Below are 24,173 nucleotides of genomic sequence, written 5' to 3' on the forward strand. Positions count from 1 at the left end.
CACATCACAACGCCAAAGTTCTCGGTGGATCTTTTTCAAATTTGGACACCGTATTCAGCTACACCCCGGACACAATATCATCGATGAGATATTTCAACACGTGCTCTCAGCGCTGAACCGATTTTGGTTTTTGTGTTCATTTCACCATTATAAGTAACTCTTCCTTATCTTCTCCAGTGTTTTGCGTTTATCTCCCTTCCTTCGTGTGGCTTCAATCCATATTCCCGTTTGTAAGTTACTATTTTTAGAATGTCACTGCGCTGTCCACAACGCTTCCCTTGCACCCGTAAGTTGTTCTTACTGTCAAAGTGAAAAGGTCGAATCAATTTATAGCCACGTGAAAAATACACTCTCACCTATCTCTATATATAAATTTATAGATATAAATATACATATATATATATACGGCTTCTCTGTGTGTGTGTGTGTTTGTGTGTGTGTGTGGGCAAAAACCTGTGTATTGTAGAGTTCTGTTTGTGATGTGGTCTAGCGGCTTTTGTCTGTCTGTATGTTCTGGCATTTGAGAAGCCACAGCAGATAATATAGGGCTAAGAAATAAGCTCTACAATTCTCAATCCCGTTTGACAGGACTTCGCCTTCAAAGGTGATTGTGGTGAACCGCCACGCTGTCTGTCTCTGTCTCGCGATTCACCCCGGCGAATTCACCATTCCCAGTAACTCTTCCTTATCTTCTCCAGTGTTTTGCGCCTTCGTGTGGCTTCAATCCATATTCCCGTTTCTAAGTTACTATTTTTAGAATGTCACTGCGCTGTCCAGAACGCTTCCCTTGCACCCGTAAGTTGTTCTTACTGTCAAAGTGAAAAGGTCGAATCAATTTATAGCCACGCGAAAAATACACTGTCACCTATCTCTATATATTTATAGATCTATATAGATATACATATATATACGGCTTCTCTGTGTGTGTGTGTGTTTGTGTGTGTGTGTGGGCAAAAACCTGTGTATTGTAGAGTTCTGTTTGTGATGCGGTCTAGCTTTTTTTGTCTGTCTGTATGTTCTGGCATTTGAGAAGCCACAACAGATAATATAGGGCTAAGAAATAAGCTCTAAAATTCTCAAACCCGTTTGACAGGACTTCGCCTTCAAAGGTGATTGTGGTGAACCGCCACGCTGTCTGTCTCTGTCTCGCGATTCCTCTAGTATATATATATATATTATTATATATTAAATTGTAATTAGTGCTTTTATTTTAAATTATGTTATGTAATATTCTGCACATTTCTTTGTCCTGTAAGTGTAAACCTGGTTTTAACTTTTAGAATAGGGTCGCAAATGTACCATTTTATTGTCTTTGATCCATTTTAAAAAGGTTGGTTAATTTACTCTGATTGCACTTGGCAGTAACATTTTGCATTGTGGAAAAGTGCAAGACTGTTTGGTTCTTCTTTCTGTTTGTTAATAACTAAATCGTAGCATCTTTATAGATCTATATATATGAGACTGTGCCAAAAGGTGACGTTTTCATGTCAGTATGTCCCAAATGACATCACCAGTACATTTTTCATTCTATCTAATCTGTTTTCGTTCTATTTTTTCTAATAACATGCGTTAACAATTGATTGCCAACTGGAATGGAAGAGCACAAAAAGTGTAACTTGATATGTAGTTTCTCTAGAGGGAAAAACATCTTCCACTTTCATGTCAGTGTGTCCCATGCAACATACATTTGCCAAACAGCTATGTGCAAGTAGATTATTTGTTAGTGGTATAGAAAATACTGATCAACAATTATAGTCAGTTTTCACATTCATTTTCTACCTATTTCTTATTTGTTTATTCTGTTGGCAATGGTGAAATGTCAGCAATCGTGTGTCATTCGGGACAGTAGACATGACACCTGACCTTTTGGCACAGTCTCATATATATTGTGTGTGTCTGGTCCTCTTTTTCAGACCTGCAGATGATGAAGATGGCCCCAGCAGACCTCCAGCATTTCCTGGACATGTTCTGCATTCCTGTCACCCTGCCAATCAATGCCGTCACCAACAGCTCAACTCCTAGTCCTGCTGCTGCCAGCGTTACACCCAGTGACGGCTCAGGCAAAAAGCCAGTAACACCAGGTGGCATCCGGTCGGGTGTTTCCAGCAGCGATCCAAGACACCACTCAAACCAGTCACAAATGTCGTTGTCACTGTCAGAAAGAGCGGAAAACATAGTTGCCAGTAATGAACGTACAGTTTCGCAAAGAGGAGAGCGTATGTTAAACACTCCTGAACTCACTGTGACCTCACAGAGCAAAACCAGTAATGACTTACCTGAACAATATTTTCAGCTGCACCTTGAACTTGACGAGAATGACTGTTTCTGGAATGATTCTGATTCTGAATATGCTACTGAACTTGGCCAGAATGCACAGAATGTACAAGTAGACCAGCATGAGGAAAAGCCTGTCAAGAGTTTACAAACATTAGCTTTTAAAAGCAGCGTACGCCGTGGTGGTAAGGAGAGAGACAGCCATCCAGTGCTTAAACATAAGAGTGAGGACAATCATGGTAATAGTGACATGACGACATCTGTTGGTGATATGATGACATCTGACACTAATGTCACTGTCAGTGATGTATCTGTTTCTTTTGGTGCCAGTGATGTACCTGTCAGTGTGGGTGTCAGAGGAAAGACGACTCCTGCACAATTGGCTTTCAGAAAAATGTACAAGAAAAGTAGCAAGTGGCAGAAATATAAAATGGCAAGAGCATGGATGGGTTCACAGCCGAGTGATATGCCTGTGGAAGAAATGATCCAGACTTTCCCAGTGGCTGCAGCAAAGGATGTGAGTGGAACCCTGTTTCTTCTGCTTTTGTCTGCCCTTACAAAATGATCATCTTACGATTTATACTGGTCAACTCAACTGTCTTTTGTAAACTATAGGATTCTGTCAATAACTTAATAAGTGTACCAAGTCTCTGCATCGTAAGGGAGGTGTGAGGTTTTTGTAAGCACACACTGACATTTTTGTGACAGTTCAAACTAGCAAGTGAAGAATGCTGTTGTTATTTATTTATTTTATAATTCACTACTCATACTCATTGTCATAGCCAAACTGCAAAACATACAAAGTGACTGCATGATCTCCAATCTCTCTCTCTCTTGATCTTGACACAACAACAACAAATACAGAAGCAGTTAGTCATGTTCTCGTCCTACAGCATCCATCCTCTTGGTTGTAAACAGACATACTCAGCTTGTTTTACAGAAACTCCATGCCCCTGTGCTCCAAATGAGAAATGTTGTACCAGGGGAGAGAGAGAGAGAGGGGGGGGAGGGGGGGGGGGGGGGGTGGTTGACAAATTCCTGCATATAATTTTTTTTTAAATGTATATACATGTGTACATGTGTTCTGTGCTTTTGTGTTAAAATTAGTGGCATTCGCTGTACTGTACTTCCCCAAACAGCTGCACACAGCCTGGCAGTCAACTAAATCACAGATGAAAGTCCTAAAAAAAATACCAGCGTCAAAGTGCACAAATGGCACCTTCTGTGTGTTCTTGTTTCTGTCTAGATCCGCAGCTTTGAGCAAACAAATGCACTTATTTTGCCAGTTGATAACCAGCTTGTTGTGGTCTTAGATTTCTCTTGTGTAAACACTGGTGTGGGCGCCTTCCGCACACAGATTTGTTAATGAAGCGTATACACAGGGCCAGGCTACTGTCAAAGTATGGGTGCCTCAAGCACCCACAGTCGTCTGTGAAGGGTATAGGTTTAGGAAGGGCTTGGCTTCTGTAAAAGCATGGGGCGTCTCAGGCTAGTGCAGCAACACCCGATTTTTGTTTGTGTGTTTATTGAGTTTATTCACAATTTTCAGGGTCACAGTATTTGGATAGACATTCTTTGAAAAACCTAAGATCTCTTTGTCGAGACATGGAAAACAAAAAAACTTATGGGTCCGTTTTTGGTAGCGTGGATGCCTGAGTCAACCAGGGCCATCAGTGAAGGTTAAAAGGGAGGTTCCACTGTATAATCCTGCCTTGTTTGTTTTGTCAACAGGAACCAGGTGGTTCACAGAGTACGTCATGTAACGACAGTACACCCAAGAAGCGGTTCCAATGCAGAGCGTGCAATAAACGGTTCAAGTCGGAGCTGGAAGCCTACGCTCATGTCACATGCCACACTGGCTCCCCCTACCTGCGTTGTTTCCGCTGTGGGAAGGAGTTCAATGGCATAAGACGCCAATGCAACGTCGCTGTTCTGGAAGGTAGTACCAGTCCATAATTGGTTATGACAGTGTTCTTTTTTAATGCCAATAAAATCTTGTATACAACAAAGGAACACTTCAAGTTGAACTTTATAAATGTGCCCGTAGAAACAACAGGCAGTATGGAAGGGTAATAAATCTCGACAATTCTTATTACATGTATTCAAACCATTAAGAAGACAAACAATTTAAGTGCATGTATTTACACGTATAGGTAAGTGGTAAAAATAGAGAGTACTTTCTGGTATTTGTAGGACATAGGTAGTGAAATCCTCCTTTAAAGACCTACAAAACAATGAGAAAATTGGGTCTTATAAAGGGGGTAAACTTACAGAGGTTATGAACAGAATATTTTAGAAAACGGGGTCTTGAAAATGTCTTATCGGGTGGTTCAGGGAGGGGCGGGGTTTTTATGTCTTATCAGGGGTTTGGGGTCTTCAAAAGAGAGGGCGTCTTCCAAGGGGTAAGGTGGTTCCGGGAGGGGCGGTGGTAATGAAGGTGAGTCATGTGCAAACATTTGCTTTTCTTGTTCTTCATCAGCATCTTGTTTGTGCAGGTCACCTGAACCAACATGACGATGTGCGTCCGTACGTCTGTGAGTTGTGCGCCAATACATTCCAGAGCGCCAGGCAGCATAGCCAGCACATGAAAGAGGTTCACAACTATAGAGGCGGCGCCCCTGTCCCTCTGGACAGTTCTCTCAGCTGCCAGCAGTGCTCCTTTCGCGCAACCAGCAGGTCCAAGCTCACCGCACACCGTAAGGTAAGGCGTCACTTAGGCCCCCAGCCCTTCCAATTAAACGTTGGTTTCTGACAACGCCTGAAAAATTAGGGTTGGTAGATTAGTTACCTTTTTAGACTTGGAATCAAAATGAGGGTGGTGGTGTATGTGTGCGTGTGTGTGTGTGTGTGTAGACTTGTTTGTTCTGAAGAGAGTCTTACCATTGATATACTTTAATGCAGCTGGGTGTGAACAAGAGAGAGTGAAAAAGAGAGCGTTTGTGTCAGAGAAAGAGAACTCAGAACTCAGAACTTTATTACATAAGGATAAAGGTTTTAGGCTTAGCCTAATCTTCCAACCTGTCCTTGGAACATATACAGAGAATAATTGTAAACACAGTGAGACAGACAGAGAGAGAGAGTATGTGTGTGTGTGTGTGAGAGAGAGTGTGTTCAAATGCCGTTAAGTACCTTGCAAGCGCCCACCTTACTTATGCACCGATAATGAATGTATTCATAGGATGTGTTTCTGTGCAATTATCTCCATGCTCCATGTATCTGTGTGCGAGTGTCTAGTCAGACTAAAATCGAGAAACTAAACAGGAACACAATTCTGATATCATTTGATAGCACATGATCATGACTCAAATAAAAACTGAAGAGGATGACTTAAAATCTGCCATGAAAAATCGCTAGCTGCACTCAGACTTAGCAGGAATGATGAACAAAAACAGCCCGAACAAGCACAAAATAATTGTAGTCAGTTTATTTTAACTGGTTCATGCCATCAACCAAAAAGAGGGTCAGCGCTTGTGTATAAGACTAAGAGAAAAAAACACCACTCCTTTGCTAGCTGCTTTTAAATCAACTAGAATCGACCTCAGCATCCTGCCACTACTTGTGCTAGCTCCCCTGATTCAAGTAAATGATGAAATGTCACCCTCCACCCCCCAAAAAAAGAGAGAAAGAAAAAATCCGAACTGACCCAAATGGGGGTGGTTGGTGTTTACCAGGTAATAGATTATTGTATACACAGTGTTGGACACAAAGTAGGGAACAGGTGGGTGCTTAATACTAGGGACTTACAAGGCACGTTATATGTACATGGCTAAATCAAATAGTCGGGCTGGTAATGCTGGCAACACAGAGAGGTTTTGAAACTTCATTGCTGGTTTGCTGTGTTTCCAGGTTCACACAACCAAAAGACAGCGCATATGCGACATTTGCGGAATGACACTCAGCAATCGAGCTTCACTGAGAACACACAAGAATCGAAGACACGATAAGCGAGCAGATGAGTACCCCGTGGCCTGTCCCCTGTGCGAGAAACGATTCCGTGTCAAAGAAGACCTAAGCAGACACCTGCGTTGGCACAAAGAAGGCGATGTGAGGGAGTACAAGTGTAGGTTCTGCCCAAAGGCCTTCCTGAGGAAGAACCACCTTGACAGACATGAGATGATACACACAGGGGAGAAACCATTCAAGTGTCAGCTGTGTGAGGCCGCCTTTGTCCAGAAGCCCAGCCTTGACTGGCACATGAAGAAGCATGGGGCAGTAAAGTGATATGCATATATATATATATATATATATATATATAAAAACTGAAGAGGATTTTTCACATATGCATCTCAATCTTAGATTTAATCATACATTTCATCTAAAAAAATGAAGGGACTCTTTTCTCTCTGTTTTGCTCTGCTTAGAGATTTTAACAAGTCTCAGAAAAAAGTTTTTGATGACTTTCGATTGTATCTTTAACAACTTCTGATATTTTATTAATTGGTCACCGTGAAAGTTGAATCGCCTTTAAAGCGATCCAATTGAAAAAGTCTTGCAGAGGACTTTTTCTCTACAAAAGCCCTGTGTTGAACAGCAGCAAAAAGTTGACCACTTTTTCTGTTTTACTTCTTCAAATTAGATATCCTTGTTCATGTATCCTTTACTGGATCTACAGGCTTGTACAGAGCATTACCTCCCTTTAGTTTTGTTCAAATTTCTTGTGTTTTAACCTAATTCCTTGGTTAAAACTTGTCTAAATGTCAAAATTCTTTCTTAACAAATTTAGATTCCACACTTTGATCTTAAATCAACGTGTTTCCCTTCACATATGTCCTCTTGGGATTGTCAGATGAGGGTATGGTCTCCCATGCCAACAGAAGCTACCGCTCAGAGAGCGGTTTGCTTCTTGGTTGGATACAATGGGTTGACCACTCTTACCATTTCTACCACCTGACCGTTGATGAGACACCTTAGTGTCGAAACACCTCATCATGACTGGACACTTTTTGAAATCAAAACATGTTTTAAGAGTATTTCTGTTATTTTGACTAGGCATACACATATGAAATTGAACATTATCATTCAACACATTCACACTTGGCCTCTGGGCATGTACGTAATTCACTCCGTTTTTTCACACTGCCTCTCTGTCTCACACTCCGTTCAGCACACGCCCAGTGACCATCAGTTACTGAGCAGTTACATTAAGGAGGGAATGTGTTGACCACCCGCCCCCTGCCGTTCAGCCTACACAGACCAGGCAGGACCCATAGGCGGGTGAACTTGTCGATCGTCAGACGACGATGATCTATCAGAATTCTATTGCTCACACGAGCAGTTAGATACCGTTTATACTGCTGTGCAGTTAGACGTTTGTCAAATCGACACTGGTTCCGGCACATCCATACTGAGTATCTGTACTCGGATAGCAGAACCAGTGCGAGGTCACGGAAGTCAACCGTGGGGCTAACAAGCCCAAAACGAAGCATGTCAATGTTTAAATCTAAGTTACACAAATCTTTAAGCATATTCTGGAGCCATTCTTTGGCAAGCTGAGACAGGGGGCAGTAAAACAACAAGTGCTCCACTGTCTCACACTGTGTGCGGCAAGACAAACAAAAACGGACAACAGGGCAATTCCATAAATACAGTCTGTATGCGACTGGCAGAACGTCATGTGCTAGCCTGAAACACACATTGAGAGTGACAGGGTCTAGCACTTTGTTCGTCAGATCACGAAACAGAATCTTAAAGGGTAACTGTGGAAAGTATTAGGTACAGTATTTCTGGCATTTAACAAAAGTTCATAATACATTTTACAAGTTTGGGTACATGTGAAAACAAAGTCAGGCTTTGCACCAAGTGCTGCTTGGACAGCAGCACGGCAGTTTACATAAAACTTGGGCAAATCCTCCAAACAATGCGGCTGGTTATTTGAAAAAACATAGTCGGGGAAACGCCGAAGCACTAGCCCCAAAAAGGTGTGTCCAAAGAACACCCATGGACAATCTTTACTTAAAAAGATTTTCAAAACTTGCGCTAACATGGGTCATGATGATTGTATAACGGAATACTCTTGTGACATGTCTTGTACGAATTGATTGTCTAGTCATTGTTATCGTGTTATCTGTAACGTAAACACACATACTTTGTTTAACATGTTTTCCCTGTTTATGTGAAAAACTGTATATTGACACCTCACAGAACATACGCTAAACAAAAAGACTAATTTGTTTTATCGTGTACATTTTGTTTTATTTCGATGTAAAGTTTTACAAACAGATGATGTATAGTGCCATTGTTATATGTTTTATTGATTAAATGGGACCTCTACTTTTGTAGTGTCTATCTCGAATGTAAAAAAAAAAAAAGTGTCGAAACACCTGTCTGGTCTTGGTAGTAAAACGATGGAACACCTGTATGGTCCTCCTCTAGATAAGATAAATTTCTCTGTTGAATTGATCTCCCCTCTGGGGGTGTCAGCTTCTCTTTGACATCTTGATCCGTCTGAGGATGGTCTGATTTTACCCAATAGGGGACACTTTTCTCTGATGCTATTTGACTTGTTGCCCATATTAAAGGCACAGTAAGCCTCCCGTAAACCATCACAGATACTGTCAGGCTTTTACACACAGTACAAACACCCTTCCATTTGAACGCTCACCAAACGGGAACATCCTAGGTGCCCTCCGTAAAGAGCGAGCAATTTTCAAAGAATTTATTTTTGCGTGGTTTTTCTTACCCCTGAGCCATCGTGAACCCGTGTGATCAAGTTTCCCTTTTTCACAATGTAGTCGTCAGTTAGTAATTTGAATGCGACTCGCTGTGAGCTTATCTGCAATAGCACGTTATTAAGTACCTCTGACTATGCACGAAACAAACGGCTGTGGTTCACAAGAACTCTAGCGATGGCTTTTGACTGTTCAGAGGAACTGGCGATAGGTATAAACCGTCGTCTGCTACGAGAACCACGACCTTGCGTGACCCTGCTTCCGGCCTTTTCTTGTTTCAAACTTTCAAAACTTCGAATTGTACTGATCTTGTCTTGATGAAAAAAAATTCTTTTATGATTTAAGAATGTTTGTGAAACAAGCTGTCAATTTATATTAATTTTAGATTTTAAGTTAGGTCTGGTGCCAAAACGCACCATGGTCCGATTGTCTCTGACACTCTCTCCGCAAAATTAATTCTTTGAAAATTGCTCGCTCTTTACGTAGGGCACCTAGGATGTTCCTGTTTGGTGAGCGTTCAAATGGAAGGGTGTTTGTACTGTGTGTAAAAGCCTGACAGTATCTGTGATGGTTTACGGGAGGCTTACTGTGCTTTTAAGCCATTTGACACAAATCTTGACAGTCATTATTCACCTCCATCACTTGTGCAGTCTCTTAGCTATAATATAGAGCAATGACTGTCTCCATCTGCGTGAAATGTCATATTTTGGTGAACAATGCAAATAAAATATAATATTTATGATGTAAGGCCTCTGATTGGCTGTAACCAGGTTATGCTACTTGCTTGATTGACGCTGCTCGTTTGGGTTGATTGATCCATTGAGCCAAAAAATGAATATATAAACAATGATATAGATAAAATGTTTGTTTTATTGTATGACAAGGCACAAATATTAGGGTTGGGGGGGGGGGGGTGGTCTGGCTGACATTATTAGTATGCCTGTGTGGTCACATGCTTGCAGAAGATATAAAAGAGCGAGAGAGAGAGAGAGCGAGGATGCGGTGAGAGAGGGAGAGAGAGAAGGAGGACGCGGTGAGAGAGAGAGCATGCATCCCTATTTTAGTAGTAAGTACGCTTGCTTGCTGAATTTTGTTGTTGTTATTGACTGTAATTTTTCGTATCGCTATGGTAGATTAGTGTGCTTGTATTTTCTAATTCATGATTTGTATATCGTGTGTGTGTGTGTGTGTGTGTGTGTGTGTGTGTGTGTGTGTGTGTGTGTGTGTGTGTGTGTGTTTTGGAATTGTAAAGCGCTTGGAGCTGTGAATTCTGAACTTGCGCTATAGAAAAGAGATTTATTATTTTTATTATTAGAAATTTTTTTATACAGGGGAGCCTCCCATGATGACCCCTCCTGAAAACAACACTGTTTGCCAACCGATATTCTTTACCGTTGGCTTTCACACTGTAACTGACCACCGTGGGGTAATGCCTTCTTTTTTTCTGACAACTGACCTACCAACAGTTGGTCAAAAACGCCTCTCACCTGATTATGAGTGAGTGTCAAAGTTCTTTACAGTGGAACCCCCCCATTTAAGACCTTCAAAAATCTGAGAAAATTAGATCTTAAAAAGGAGGGAGTCTTAAAATGGAGGTAAATTTACAGAGGTTATGAACAGAACATCTTAAAAAGCAAGGTCTTAAAAGGGAGGAAGTCTCAAATTAAGGGGTCTTAAAAGGTGGGTTCCACTGTATTACGCAGCACACGCCCCTCATTAGTCATGCATGGACGACTGACCAGCATTACTCAGGCGTGTGGAAGTAAGTGCGTACAGTTCTAGTGGTCTGTGTTTGTCCCCATCTCACCCTTTACTTTCACAATTGAAATACATGTGGTACCGCCCTCGGAGTAGGTAGGATAGGGGGCCGGGAAGGAGAACGGGAATAGGAGTTTGAAAAACAACTCAATAATGAAAGCGTTTTGGGCTTGTTTGGCGTGTTTGTTTGTGTATAGATTCTGTGATTATGTATTCATCAACTGAGTGAATGAATTATTCTGAATAAACATTTAAACACTTTTTTTGACTTGAGTTTGTGAGCTGTTGTCTTTCAAAGCACTATGTCTTAATTGAACCTCATTTTTAATTGTTGAGAGGTGGTGTTGAAATGGCAACTTTTAACAACAAAACTGAAACTTTTGTAGCTAAAAGATCGCATTAAAGTAGAAGAGAGTAAAAACTAAGGTGAAACCGCAAATGTGACCCTCCACAACAGAATGAGTCGCATGTCACCTTTTCACGATTTTTATTTTTTTACATTTTCTTAGAGTTTTTTATTTTCTATCCAGTGGGGAAAACCGTTTTAGAAAAGAGCAAAAACTGAGTTATAAGCCTGTGACTATGGTGACCCTCACACTGTTACTAGACACCCCCCGGACTTATATTATGCCTAGCGCAGAACCGCGCGAGGTGACATGCAACTCATTTCGTGGTGGAGGGTCACAAATGGAGTCGCAAAAAGTCAGGGAGTGGGAAAACCCAGATCCAATAAATATTCAAAGACAAAGCTGTTGAAACTCTTCCCTAAAATTCAAAATATAGACCCCTCCTTTTTACAACCGATTTTCCTGGACATTTTCAAGGTCATTAGTGGGAGTTAATGTATATTGAAAGCAATATTTATATAGTGCTCCAGAAGATAGGTTGTTCAGGGTGAAAGTCAGTGTTTCTGATTCCCAGACTTGCCCTATTTTTTTTTGGAAGGGACCCAACAACTTTTTAAAAAGGAAAGTTTCTCCTAAGTGACATCCAGGGTATATAGCGCTGACATGATTTCTTGACAATAAAAAGCCATATATATGCAATTTTATTAATAGAAAACCAAACTTCAATTAAAAAGAAAAAAAGAAAAAAGGAGGCGATCTACTTATTCTTATTTTGTTTTTCGTGTCATTGAAAACCAATTTAAGTGTTTTGTTCGTTTTTTTGGCTTGAGCCTATTCTTCATAAACGCTGTGCGTATAATTAAATTGAAAAAAAAATTAAAGGGGGTAAAGGCTATAGGGTCTGGAGGAAAAAAAAAATCAACAACACAACTAGAAAAGAGCAACAATGTAACTGCACATACCTACAGTGAGCATGCGCAGAAGAAAAGCACAAACAAAAACAACAAAAAGCTTACAAACAAACAAAACGAAGAGAGCTCGACAGAAGCGGAATACCTCAGCAAAACAATGTGTCAAATCCGGTGTGACATGAGGTCCACGACTGGATCCAACATTTCCAAGTGCAAAGTTACTGGGATTTGCTTTCACAGTAATCTCCCTTCTTTTCTTCAGTTCTTGCTACCTTTTACAACTTCACAACAAACGACTTGCTTTCTGTGGATTGTGCAGACTCAACTGGTTCTTTACAATCTGTTTGACTTCATTCACACATCGAAATGGAGTTGTGTGTTGATACGGCGTGGAAAAGAGGTCGGAGAATTGTGGATGTCTTTTACCTGGCGAACCAAATGGACTGCACACAGTGCAAGGGGTTGTTGGACTTGAGACGAACCCGAAGAGAGACACGAGTAGGACTGGCCAGTGTTCTCGACATTTTGTGTTCTTGTGGTAACGTGAATAGGGTCGACACTGACAGGAGGTTCAAAACTGAGGACAAGGAAGATGCTTACCTTGTGAATGCCATCATATCAAGCAGTAAGTGTAAAACTACTGAAAGTGAAACTGAAAGTATTCTTCTGTCGTTACCCTTCTGTCGGTGTCACTGTCAGTACGTGCCAAAGAGTAAGACAGGGTTTAAAGTGCATCCAGCAGTATAGAGAAGTTTCCTTAACCTATACCGAAGCTTTTCTGGCTGACCCCGACTTGTGTTTCCCTTTTTCTTAATAGCAGAGGAGAAGTGTACAGCAGTTCCTCTCATGAACGGACAACCCGGACCATAACTGCAAACCTGTCCGTACAGGTATATATATAGGCCATTGCAGGTGGCACGTCCCTGGAGGGATGCCCCCCGACCTCCATCCCAAGTGAAAAAAAAACCAGTACATACAATACATCACATATATTTCATAGCCAATCACACTTCGTCACACAAACTCCGCTAGTCACGCTTTAATTTTGCTTTGCTCATTCCGAATGCTGCTGTAGTGTAAATACCGTAATCCAAATTCCAATGTAAAGGATGCATAGGGTGGCGTAGTGGTAGTACGCAATCTCAATGCGCCCTTTTATCCACTGAAGAGAAATTTAATGAGACTTTTTATGGGCAAGGCATAGATCTACTAGTACTTATTACTAGTTTACAAACCAAACCCTGGCATTAATGATAGTTTTACCCTTGATCATCCGCTGGTAGTGGTAGTGGTATGCATAACAGGACACAGTGATGCTTAGGCCAAAACAAAAAAAAAGGTCTGTTTACGGTAACCCGACCGACCCTAGTTTTTTCGCGCGACCCTAGACTTTTTTTTGGCATTTGGGGGGGGGAAAAAATCTTGTTTTTTTGGCAAAATAACGTAAAAATATGGTTTTTTTGGGGGGAAAAAAAATCCCGACCTACCGACCCTATTTTTTTGGCCTATGTTACCGTAAACAGACCTTTTTTTTTTTTTGGCCTTATAGTGATGTGGCCAAATTTCCACTGTCTTACTCTGAGGCAACTGTAGCTTCCATTGTTTATAAATCATATCCAGCAGGCGAGGAAACAAAAAACACAGGGCAGTTTTGTGTTGGCGTCTTTGCTCCTCTGAATGCAAGAAAGTAGAAAGACTCGAAACCGAAGTGCCGTACTCCACTCCTAACCCCAATCAACCCTGCTCCTACTGGGTACATGTGCACTTAACAGAAGACTGACATCGCTATTATTTTATTCCCCACTGCTGTTATGACGTTTACAAGAAGTCTGACTAGCCATACTGCTCTGTTAAATTTAAAATCGATTCGGTTGTGGTAAAATTTGCAGAGGGTCTCTCCGCACATTGTAGGTATGACTTACAGTTGGGGCAGGGATGTAGCTCAGTCGGTAGCGCGCTGGATTTGTATCCAGTTGGCCGCTGTCAGCATGAGTTCGTCGCCACGTTCGGCGAGAGATTTATTTCTCAGAGTCAACTTTGTGTGCAGACTCTCCTTGGTGTCCGAACACCCCCGTGTGTACACGCAAGCACAAGACCAAGTGCACACGAAAAAGATCCTGTAATCCATGTCAGAGTTCGGTGGGTTATAGAAACACGAAAATACCCAGCATGCTTCCTCCGAAAACGGCGTATGGCTGCCTAAATGGCGGGGTAAAAAACGGTCATACACGTAAAATTCCACTTGTGCAAAAAAAAAACCACGAGTGTACGTGGGAGTTTCAGCCCACGAACGCAGAAGAAGACTTACAGTTTGTACCGAAAGTGGATGTCCACGACCACGTTTTGCAAGTGGCAGCTTAATAAGTGCAAATACAGTGGAACCCTTTTAAGACCCCCCAATTTAAGACTTCTTCTCTTTTAAGATCTTGTTTTCTTAGACTTTCTATTCCAAAACCTCTGTAAATTTACCCCAATTTTCAGTTTCCCTCCTTTTTATATTTAGTCAAGTTTTGACTAAATATTTTAACATCGAGGGGGAATCGAAACGAGGGTCGTGGTGTATGTGCGTATGTGTGTGCGTGCGTGCGTGCGTGCGTGTGTGTGTGTGTGTGTGTAGAGCGATTCAGACTAAACTACTGGACCGATCTTTATGAAATTTGACATGAGAGTTCCTGGGTATGAAATCCCCGAACGTTTTTTTCATTTTTTTGATAAATGTCTTTGATGACGTCATATCCGGCTTTTCGTGAAAGTTGAGGCGGCACTGTCACGCCCTCATTTTTCAACCAAATTGGTTCAAATTTTGGTCAAGTAATCTTCGACGAAGCCCGGGGTTCGGTATTGCATTTCAGCTTGGTGGCTTAAAAATTAATTAATGACTTTGGTCATTAAAAATCTGAAAATTGTAAAAAAAAATAAAAATTTATAAAACGATCCAAATTTACGTTTATCTTATTTTCCATCATTTGCTGATTCCAAAAACATATAAATATGTTATATTCGGATTAAAAACAAGCTCTGAAAATTAAATATATAAAAATTATTATCAAAATTAAATTGTCCAAATCAATTTAAAAACACTTTCATCTTATTCCTTGTCGGTTCCTGATTCCAAAAACATATAGATATGATATGTTTGGATTAAAAACACGCTCAGAAAGTTAAAACAAAGAGAGGTACAGAAAAGCGTGCTATCCTTCTTAGCGCAACTACTACCCCGCTCTTCTTGTCAATTTCACTGCCTTTGCCATGAGCGGTGGCCTGACGATGCTACGAGTAAAATGGCATTGCGTTTCATTCTGTGAGTTCGACAGCTACTTGACTAAATATTGTATTTTCGCCTTACGCGACTTGTTAAGACCTGATTTTGTCAGATTTGTGGAGGTCTCAAAAGGGGGGTTCCACTGTACTGTAGAAAAACGCTCCGTGCCCAGCAAATCTGTTCATACGTCAGTTACCCACTCACGCCGAGGGTCGTACATTGCAGGGACTGTAGTACAACAATAAATCAAAAAACAGGCATGGGAATTAATTGTCCGCCGAAAGGCAAATTTCCGCCGAATATTTTTTTTGTTCCACCGAAAAAGCGAAAGTGTCCGCCGAAAAAATAAATGGGGGAGGCAAAAATGGTTCTAAGAACTGAATATAATGGCAAACTTGGAGCTAAGATGACACCAAATTACACAAATTGGGCTCTTTGGAGAAACAAAAATTCCGCCCAAAATGCCCCCAAACCCCCCTAGCAGGGCTAGGCGCTTCGCGCCGTCGACTTTGCTATTACTTACAAATGTTCAGCCTTTTTTACTTTTTTCAATTCCCATGCCTGATTAAATGAACGACAACGATTCTGAAAGTGAAAGTAATTCTAAAGACATTAACAATCGTACTTGGACAATGCAACTGCAAGGTACCAGGTATAGTACTGCATTAAATCATAATTGAAGCTCATAAGAATATTTTCTGCAAAATTCAGCAAATTTCTCCACCCTGTTTTAACCTCGTTTTATTTCACTGTAGGACTGGGTTGGAAATCTTGTTTGCGTCTTTGATAGTAATGAATATATATATATATATATATATTTGACAAAGGTTGATTAAATTAGTTTAACCTTTAAATCAAAAGCCTTTAATTCGTAGTTAAATTATGCATTCTTAATCTATAGACACATCAGACTATTTGGTTTCTCTTAGTCTTACTGTGTAATAATAACAAAATAAGTGAATCGTATTTCAACTTTATAGATCTGTGCATGTGGTCCTCTTTTTCAGACCTGCACATGTTGAAGATGGCCCCAGCAGACCTCCAACATATCCTGGACATGTTCTGCATTCCTGTCACCCTGCCATTTCATGCCGTCAGCGACACTTCAACGCCTAGTCCTGCTGCTGCCAGCATGACACCCAGTGACATATCAGACACACAGACAGCAACAGTAACACCAGGTGACACCCAGTCTGATGTTTTCAGCAGCATTTCAAGACACCACTCAAACGACCAGCAAATGTCACCGACAGAAAGAGCGATAAACATAGTTGAAAGTTATTCAAAGGGACTTCTCGGAAGTGGAGAAGGTACCGTGAACAGTCGTGAACTTCCTTTGACTTCACAGTCACAGACCAAAACAAGTAGTGACTTACCTGAAGAATGTTTTCAGGTGCGGAAACCTGAGCTGTTGCATCTTGAAGACAATGACTGTTTCAGGCGAGGTTCTGATCAACATGCTACTGAACTTTGTGTGAATACACAGGGTGTGAAAGTAGACAGCAATGAGAGAGATATAATCCATCCAGTGATAAAGAGTGAGAATGATCTTTGTAATGGTGAAATGACTACATCAGTCAGTGACATGACAACATCTGACAGTGTCAGCGACCTGCCTGTCTCTTTCAGTGTCAGTGATGTACCTGGCACTGTTAGTGCCAGTGGAAAGACACAATCGGTGGTCAGAAAAAAATGCAAGAAAAGTGGCAAGTCTGGGAGCAAGCAGAAATATAAGTTGGAGAAAATTGGTGCACAACTGAGTGATGTGCCCCTGGAAGAAATGATCCAGACTTTCCCAGTGGCTGCAGCAAATGATGTGAGTGACAGTGGAACACCCCCCCCCCCTCCCTCACCTCTCCCCCAACATTTTATTCCCTCCCTTTTAAGACCTTGCTTTTTTGCATTTTCTGTTTATAACCTTTGCATGGGTGAAACTAGCCCGTCAATTGACTGAAATCCGTCTATCTGAAAATAAGTCTGACGGAAATTCCGTCAATCCGCAATTTTGAAAAGAAAAAAAAATTGAGATTAAAAAAAACCCGAAACTACTTGCGGAACGCGTTTTCGAACTGCTATAGTGAACCGGTTGCAGTTTGCCCGGAAACGGAAGCGCTTTTGCCCGTGCTCGCGGTAAACCCCGCAGGTGAGGTTTTTTTGCTTTCGGATTCGCTCTGCATCACGATAAAAAAAAAAGTTCTCTCGCGTTTTGGCAGGCATTACGAAGTGGTGACACGATTTCTGCGACAAAGATGCCGGTTTTGACGGAAAACGCACGGACAGATCTTATTGATGCTGGTCTAGCCAACAAATGGCGATGGGACTGGTTGGAGTTCATGAAACTAAAACTGTGTCAGTGTGTGTGATAAGTTTGGTGCTTGAAACTCAAGTGCTTTTCCTTGAGAACTTTGCACTACAGTGGAACCCCTCTCTAGCGACCTTGAAAATGTTGACAAAAATCGGCCCTTATGGAGGGGGGTCCTTACAGAGGGAGGGGGCGGGGTCAGGGGGCCACAAAGAAAGTCACCTCAGATTTTCTTACAAAAAGAAAACAGAGAAGTTTGAGTTGCTGACGACCGTTTCCTCAAGCAAACTGCTTCGATTTCATGTTTGACATTGTCGATGGTGTCCACCAGTTCTGGTGCATGTACTACCCTCAGATCTCAGTACCCTGGCCAAATTTCCTCTCAAGACATCAAAGAGACCGCGCCATAGGTTAAACTCCCCATAGGTTAAACTCGGTCACTGACCCGGGTGCAGGAAGTGTTTCCTCTCTCAGATATGAAAGGGGAACCACCTCTCGTAGCTAAAACTGGGTCAATGACCCCTGGGAAGAAGGTCAGTGTCTATAAACAAGGCCACCCAGCTATCACAATGGACCTGCCTTTGATCTCGATGATTGGTTTGTGATGTTTACTCAGCCCACCCAACCATCACACCTCTCAGCTGTTTAGTGCCTTTGCTGACGTCTTTGTCAGTGATGCGTTACGCTGACTGAGAGTCTTGGCTTTGTCTGACAAAGTCGTTACACAAGCTGTTAGGTCGGTCCTTAGACGTTAGAGCGGGGTGGTCGCTACACTGGTGACAACTATATATATATAAGGAAACACATCGGTTAAAAAAAAGGGTCGTTGTGGCGGGGTAGTCCTTAGAGTGGGGGGTCATAGAGAGGGGTTCCACTGTATAAGAGATGCTACTGCTTAGTTGTTACTTTGTGCAGTGCTACATCATGCTGTTTGCATGTGTGACATTCTGTTTCATCATTTATTTCAATGCCTGTCTGGCAATGTTTGCTTCTTATAATTAAATATTTCGAACTTTTATTTCAGTTGTTCAGTTGTTCAGTTTCTATTTCATGTAGTATGGCTGTTGTCAATGTTAATTGTTATAAATTGTGTCGTTGTGTTGGAAGATGCAAGTGTGAAAGGATACACACACAAAAATGATTACTTCTGTGAATTGTTTTGATTTTGTTTACCCTTTTTACCATATCATTAGAATCTGAAGGTATTTTTTTGACCTGCATGATAGTGTATTTTTTTGCCAGGAAAGGCCACAAAATCACAATGAATAATTCAAAAATTCGTTTTCGGCCGGGGGGCATTGCCCCCCTGGACCCCCTAACGGGGCCCTGCCCCGTACCCCGCCAGGGCCTGGGCGGCCTCTGGACCCCTGCCGCAAAAAAATTTCAGTCAATTTCATTTTCTTAGGTTTCACCCATGCCTTTGTAAATTTACCCCCTGTTAAGATCTGCTTATTTATTTTATTATACTCACAGACCATACCGCATAACATACAAAGTAGCTGGGACTGGGAGGGAATAGCATTTTTGGATACAAATTAAAATGTATAAAGTTTCTATAAAATTCAAATTCAAATGTATACATGTAACTTGTAAGTAAGTTGTAACACCTTTTGTGTTAAAATTAGTGGCATTCGGTGTACATGTACTATACTTCCCCAAACTGCTGCTTCACTAGCTTTGTGTGTTTTAAATGTGCGTGTTTATCAAGTTCATTCACCCTTTTCAGGATGATAATATTAGTATAAACATTCTTGAAGAATATATATATAAAGTCTCTGTGTTGTGATATCAAAAGCAAAAACACTTATGGGGTACATGAGGTTTAAGGTAGTGTGGGTGCCTGAGTCACTGAGAGCCATCAGTGAAGGTTAAAAGGGAGGTTCCACTGTATAATCCTGCCTTGTTTGTTTTTTCAACAGGAACCAGGTGGTTCACAGAGTACGTCATGCAACGACAGTACACCCAAGAAGCGGTTCCAGTGCAGAGCATGCGATAAACGGTTCACGTTGGAGCTGGAAGCCTACACTCATGTCACATGCCACACTGGCTCCCCCTACCTGCGTTGTTTCCGCTGTGGGAAGAAGTTCAATGGCATAAGTCGCAACTGTAACATTGCTGTTTTGGAAGGTACATTTGTAGTAGTAGTACATACATGGTTATAGCAGACTAGTTTATTTCTTTCTTTTTTTTCCTTTTATTTTTTTTACAGGCCAATGGAATCTTGTCTAAAACATTTAACAAGTTGAACTTTATGAATGTGCCCTTAGAATTGACAGGATGTCTAAGTTATAAAATTCTACAATTCATAATACATGTATTCAAAATCATTAAGAAGACAAAACAATTTGAAGTGCACATATTACACGTATAGGAGATAGAAATAAAGAGTACTTGCTGGTGCTTGTAGGACAAATAGCAGTTTGAAACAGTTTTAGTTTGCTTTGGAACTGACTCTGGTGTTGTAGCAGTGATTTTAGATTGGAACTGATAAAAGACGCATTCTTCCGACTTGTTTAATCCAGGGGAATAAATACAGCAGTACCTGCTATGTGTGGACCCTCCCATGTGAGGACACCTTCCCTAAAAGGACACCTTCTCTTGTCCCTTTTTATATTATCTCTACCAAAGTATACCTGTCATGAAAGGCCACCTGCAATGTAGGGACACTTTTGGCTGGTCCCACGGGTGTCCTTTCATCCCAGGTACCACTGTAGTTCCAAATCAATACCCATCAGAGGTGGATTAACTGTCTTCAGTTGTGGAATTTCTTCTTTTTGCTTGTAGAAACGATGAGCAAGTGGCATAAACTTTCTTACTTACTGCCCGTTATGCCATTTGGCATGTAGGGCAGCAACAAAGGACCTCCACTCCTGTCTGTTCTGGGCAAGTCTCTGGATGGTACCCCACGTTTGGTTTAGGGTCTTCAGTTCTCCCTCCGTGTCATCACCTCAGTTTTCTTGTGGCTTATCTTCAGACCTACTTGCTGGGCATGTATTATATGCTGGTGAGTGAGGGAGAGTCGTGCCAGGTCGTCTGCAAAATGTAGGTCTTCCAGTGTGGAGAAGAGAGTCCATCTAATGCCTCTCGGTTGGTCTTCTGTTTTCGCCGCATGACCCATAATGACCAAGTTGAATTGTCAAAGGCCTTTTCAAAGTCGATAAAATTGATGTACAGCTGTCTCTGCCACACTGTGGACTGCTCGATGATGTTACGCAGGGAAAATATCTGGTCAGCACAACTTCTCTTCCGAAAACCGGCCTGTTCGTTCCTGAGCTGTTTACCTACTGCATCTGAGATTGAGCAAGTGGCGTAAAGCAATATGAAAACATTTCATTAAAATAAAATAGGTGAAGTCAACTTCGCGGAGCTGACTGCACAAAGCTTAGGCAATGATTTTTGAAAAAGACTGCACAGAGTCTACTTCAGGTGCAGTTTAGGACAGCCATTAAGGATTGAAACTTCTGAGGCTGAAACCCTGTTTGACAGGACTCGGGGAACCCATACAATTTTGCCGGTTTCCTCTTCTCTTTATTGTCTAAAATACAATCAGTAGACAGTCTGTTGGTTACAACAACAACAAAAACGACTTAAAATAAAAAATTCCTAGCCTATTTTTCTTCATGAGCATCTTGTTTGTGCAGCTCACCTGAACCAACATGATGATGTGCGTCCGTACGTCTGTGAGGTGTGCGCCAAGACGTATCAGAGCTCCAGGTCGTTTAGACAGCACATGACAAAAATTCACGACTATGTACGCGGCGCCCCTCCCAGTCAGGACAGATCTCTCAGCTGCCAACAGTGCTCCTTTCATGCAACCAGCAGGTCCAAGCTAAGCGCCCACAATAAGGTATGGCGTCACTTTGGTACCTCGCCCTTTTCATAAACTGTTGGTTTTCGATGAAAAGGCCCAAAAAATTATGGTTGGTAGATTAGTTACTTTTGGGCTGAAAGTTTGTGTGTGTGTGTATGTGTTTTTTTTTTTTTTTTTTTTTTTGGGGGGGGGGGGGGGGTAAAAGGGGGTGTCATGACTGGACGCCCATTGGGAAGGAAGGTTTCCTCTTTTTACATTCAGTCAAATATTGACAATGTTTTAACAGGAATGGAGCACGAGGTTTGTCTCCCGATGTACGTGTGTCTGTGAAAAGCATTTCTCTAAACCTACTGAACGGATTCACACCGTAGAAGGAAGCTAAGGCAAGTTCAGTATACGTGCGGTCACGTGGTACAATACGGGCCCTCAAGTTGAAGTGTTGGCGGGCGGGAAGGTAGGATTTTCACTTAGTATTCAGTATCTACCAGTCATTCCTAACTACTATTAATTAGATTATGTTTCTTACGATGCTAGCTTATTCCTCCGTCATTCCTACTATGCTCAGTTCTTTGGTTTAGCAAGAAACGTCTATTAAAAATTTGAATCGCATGCTAAGGTCAAAGAGCACCCATGCTAAGGTCAAAAGGCAATTCTTTCAGGCAGTTTTTTGTGCATTCCCTCGATCTTTTGTACACTCTGAAACATTTCGGGAGGTTACCAGCTACCCATCTTTGTATTGTGAACAAAAACAAGAATGTGGAGGTCCTTGATCGCATGAAAACAATGTGTGGGGTCCCAGTTTTTGCTAAGATCAAAGTGCACATGTCTGTAAATTGCAAAAATGCTAAGGTCAAAGTGCTTTTTCAGATCATAGAGACTGCCCTCCATTTATAGTTTTTAAGGCTACAACATTGAAAATATTGTTGTAGAGGCTTCCTGGTAGCCGAAAATTTGTTTGGGGTCCCATACAATGGCAGTCAAGAGAATTATGTTACAAAATGTTCACGGTATGCGAGGTTGTGCTTGTTACAGATGGACAGTCTTTCATTTGAGACTCTTGATAGCATTCATGAAATCAGTCATGAAGTGGTGGTGGAAGCCGGTGAGGATCAGGAGAACAGACCTGTTTACCCTCCCGGATTGTCCGGAATTATTACGGATTTGGGGTCTAAATTACGGTGTTATGGAAATCTACCAAAAATCCGGTCGCGAGAACCTTTTCTGTGCGCGAAATTTCGAAGTTGAAATTCTGGTAGTCATCAGGACTGTGATTTCCCAATATTCTTTTCAGCTCAAGGCCGACCTGAACAGCCTTGTCTGCGCATGTATTTGTCGGTCAACGCGCTGTTTTGTGGCATTCACCATCCATTCAGTCCGATCGACATGGGTCCGAAGTGTAAGGCCGATCTCTCTGGGGACGAAATGCCAACCAAAAAAGCTAAAGTTGTACAGAAATATCGGCAAAACTATCAATTCAAGTGGCTGTGTCTGGCGAATTCTAAGAAGAGCGCATCACATGCATTTTGGTGAACAATTTGAGATCAGTGCAACAACAAAGCTAGTCCGTCACGTCGCGGCACTGCAGCCATTTGCGAACCAAGCAACGTGTCCCGAGGTTAGACACAGCATTAGTTTAACAAAATGCAGTTCACAAATTGTATTTGGCAAAACATGAGCCTGCTTCGCATCAAGTTTATTTGACCTAGGTCTCTACTTCCACAGAATCTCTCATACCTGCGAACTGATCTCTTGCTACGGTCAGTCGCGCCAGAGACAAAATAGATAGATGGATGTCTCTGGTCGCGCTCATCAGTGTCTTGCGCTGTTGCCGAAATTCAAGTCTTTCTGAGTCTAAAACTGATCTCCATTAATCTTTTTCCAATATGGTCACAGGCACAAAATGGCGTCGAGTCAGAAAAAGTGATACAACCTCCGGAAAAGGTCTCTTGTTGATGCTTCTTTTTTATTTAAAATCGTGAACATGAAGAGCATTGACGAAGAAGGTATTTTTCTCGGCTCGGACATGACTCCGAAGCGTGTGGTTCACGTGTGCGGAATATAATCGATGTTTTGTTGGTGATTATTGACGGTGATCTGTTGCAATTCTGTGACACCTAGTACAGTGTGCTCGGCAAACTTTCCCATACTGTCAGATCACTGTCCAAAATATAGAAAAAATACGGAGATTCTATTCTGAAATGGTCGGTCTTTCCCTTGCAAAGTTTGAAGTGCCCCGAAATTTGCCGAGTCGAGCTTACCGGAAGATTACCATAGGCTAGAATGTACGTCGTACTCTGTCGTGATTTTCCGGCCGAGTGTATTAATGAGCCGACATTCATTCTCAACTTTTAGAACAACAAAGTTTTTGTTGATTTTCGATGAAAAATCATTCTTCTGTGTGAAAATAAGTTTAAAACACGAATCCAATGATAAACAGCGGTACGGGAAAGGTTTTTCGGCCAACTGCGTGATGCGTCGTGACGCGTTAGTTATGTACAGTCGAACCCACTTAAAACGAACACGCTAGTTACGAATTTTGACTTATAACGAATTAGTTTTAAGTTCCCAACTGAATACCTCTTTCTTCATGCTTAAAAAAAATGCTTAAAACGAATTCTTTATAACGAATTTACGCTTATAACGAGCACTTTTTGGATTCCCAAGCATGCATAATGTCTGTAATTTACTCACGCTTATGACGAAATCTTTAAACTCGTCCCGAGATCGACATATCATGGGAATTTGAGAAGTTTGAATACACGTGTGTCAAAGTCTTCCCTTGCGTCGACTGCTTGAACCATTGCTCAACCGATCACTGAATAAAGTTAAACTGATTACAC

At 41.6% G+C, this 24,173-nt stretch overlaps 1 protein-coding gene across 4 annotated transcripts in view; it reads left to right on the forward strand.

The window, feature by feature from the left end:
- The window catches only part of LOC138971048 (zinc finger protein 70-like), a 45,300-nt gene that overhangs the window by 1,469 nt on the left and 19,658 nt on the right, over positions 1-24,173 (forward strand). Inside the window, exons 1-5 of one of the 4 annotated variants that reach the window (XM_070343652.1) lie at positions 12,452-12,583; positions 12,776-12,848; positions 16,228-17,036; positions 19,442-19,649; positions 21,164-21,369. In XM_070343652.1, coding sequence (XP_070199753.1) covers positions 16,236-17,036; positions 19,442-19,649; positions 21,164-21,369 — 1,215 coding nt within the window. In that variant the 5' untranslated portion in view covers positions 12,452-12,583; positions 12,776-12,848; positions 16,228-16,235. Of the gene's footprint in view, positions 1-1,913; positions 2,792-4,005; positions 4,214-4,769; positions 4,976-6,120; positions 10,962-12,225; positions 12,584-12,775; positions 12,849-16,227; positions 17,037-19,441; positions 19,650-21,163; positions 21,370-24,173 lie in introns of those variants that run through there. The other 3 variants (XM_070343650.1, XM_070343649.1, XM_070343651.1) reach the window with 3 other exon arrangements.

Source organism: Littorina saxatilis, linkage group LG7, assembly GCF_037325665.1.
Source record: "Littorina saxatilis isolate snail1 linkage group LG7, US_GU_Lsax_2.0, whole genome shotgun sequence".
Lineage (NCBI taxonomy): Eukaryota > Metazoa > Mollusca > Gastropoda > Littorinimorpha > Littorinidae > Littorina > Littorina saxatilis.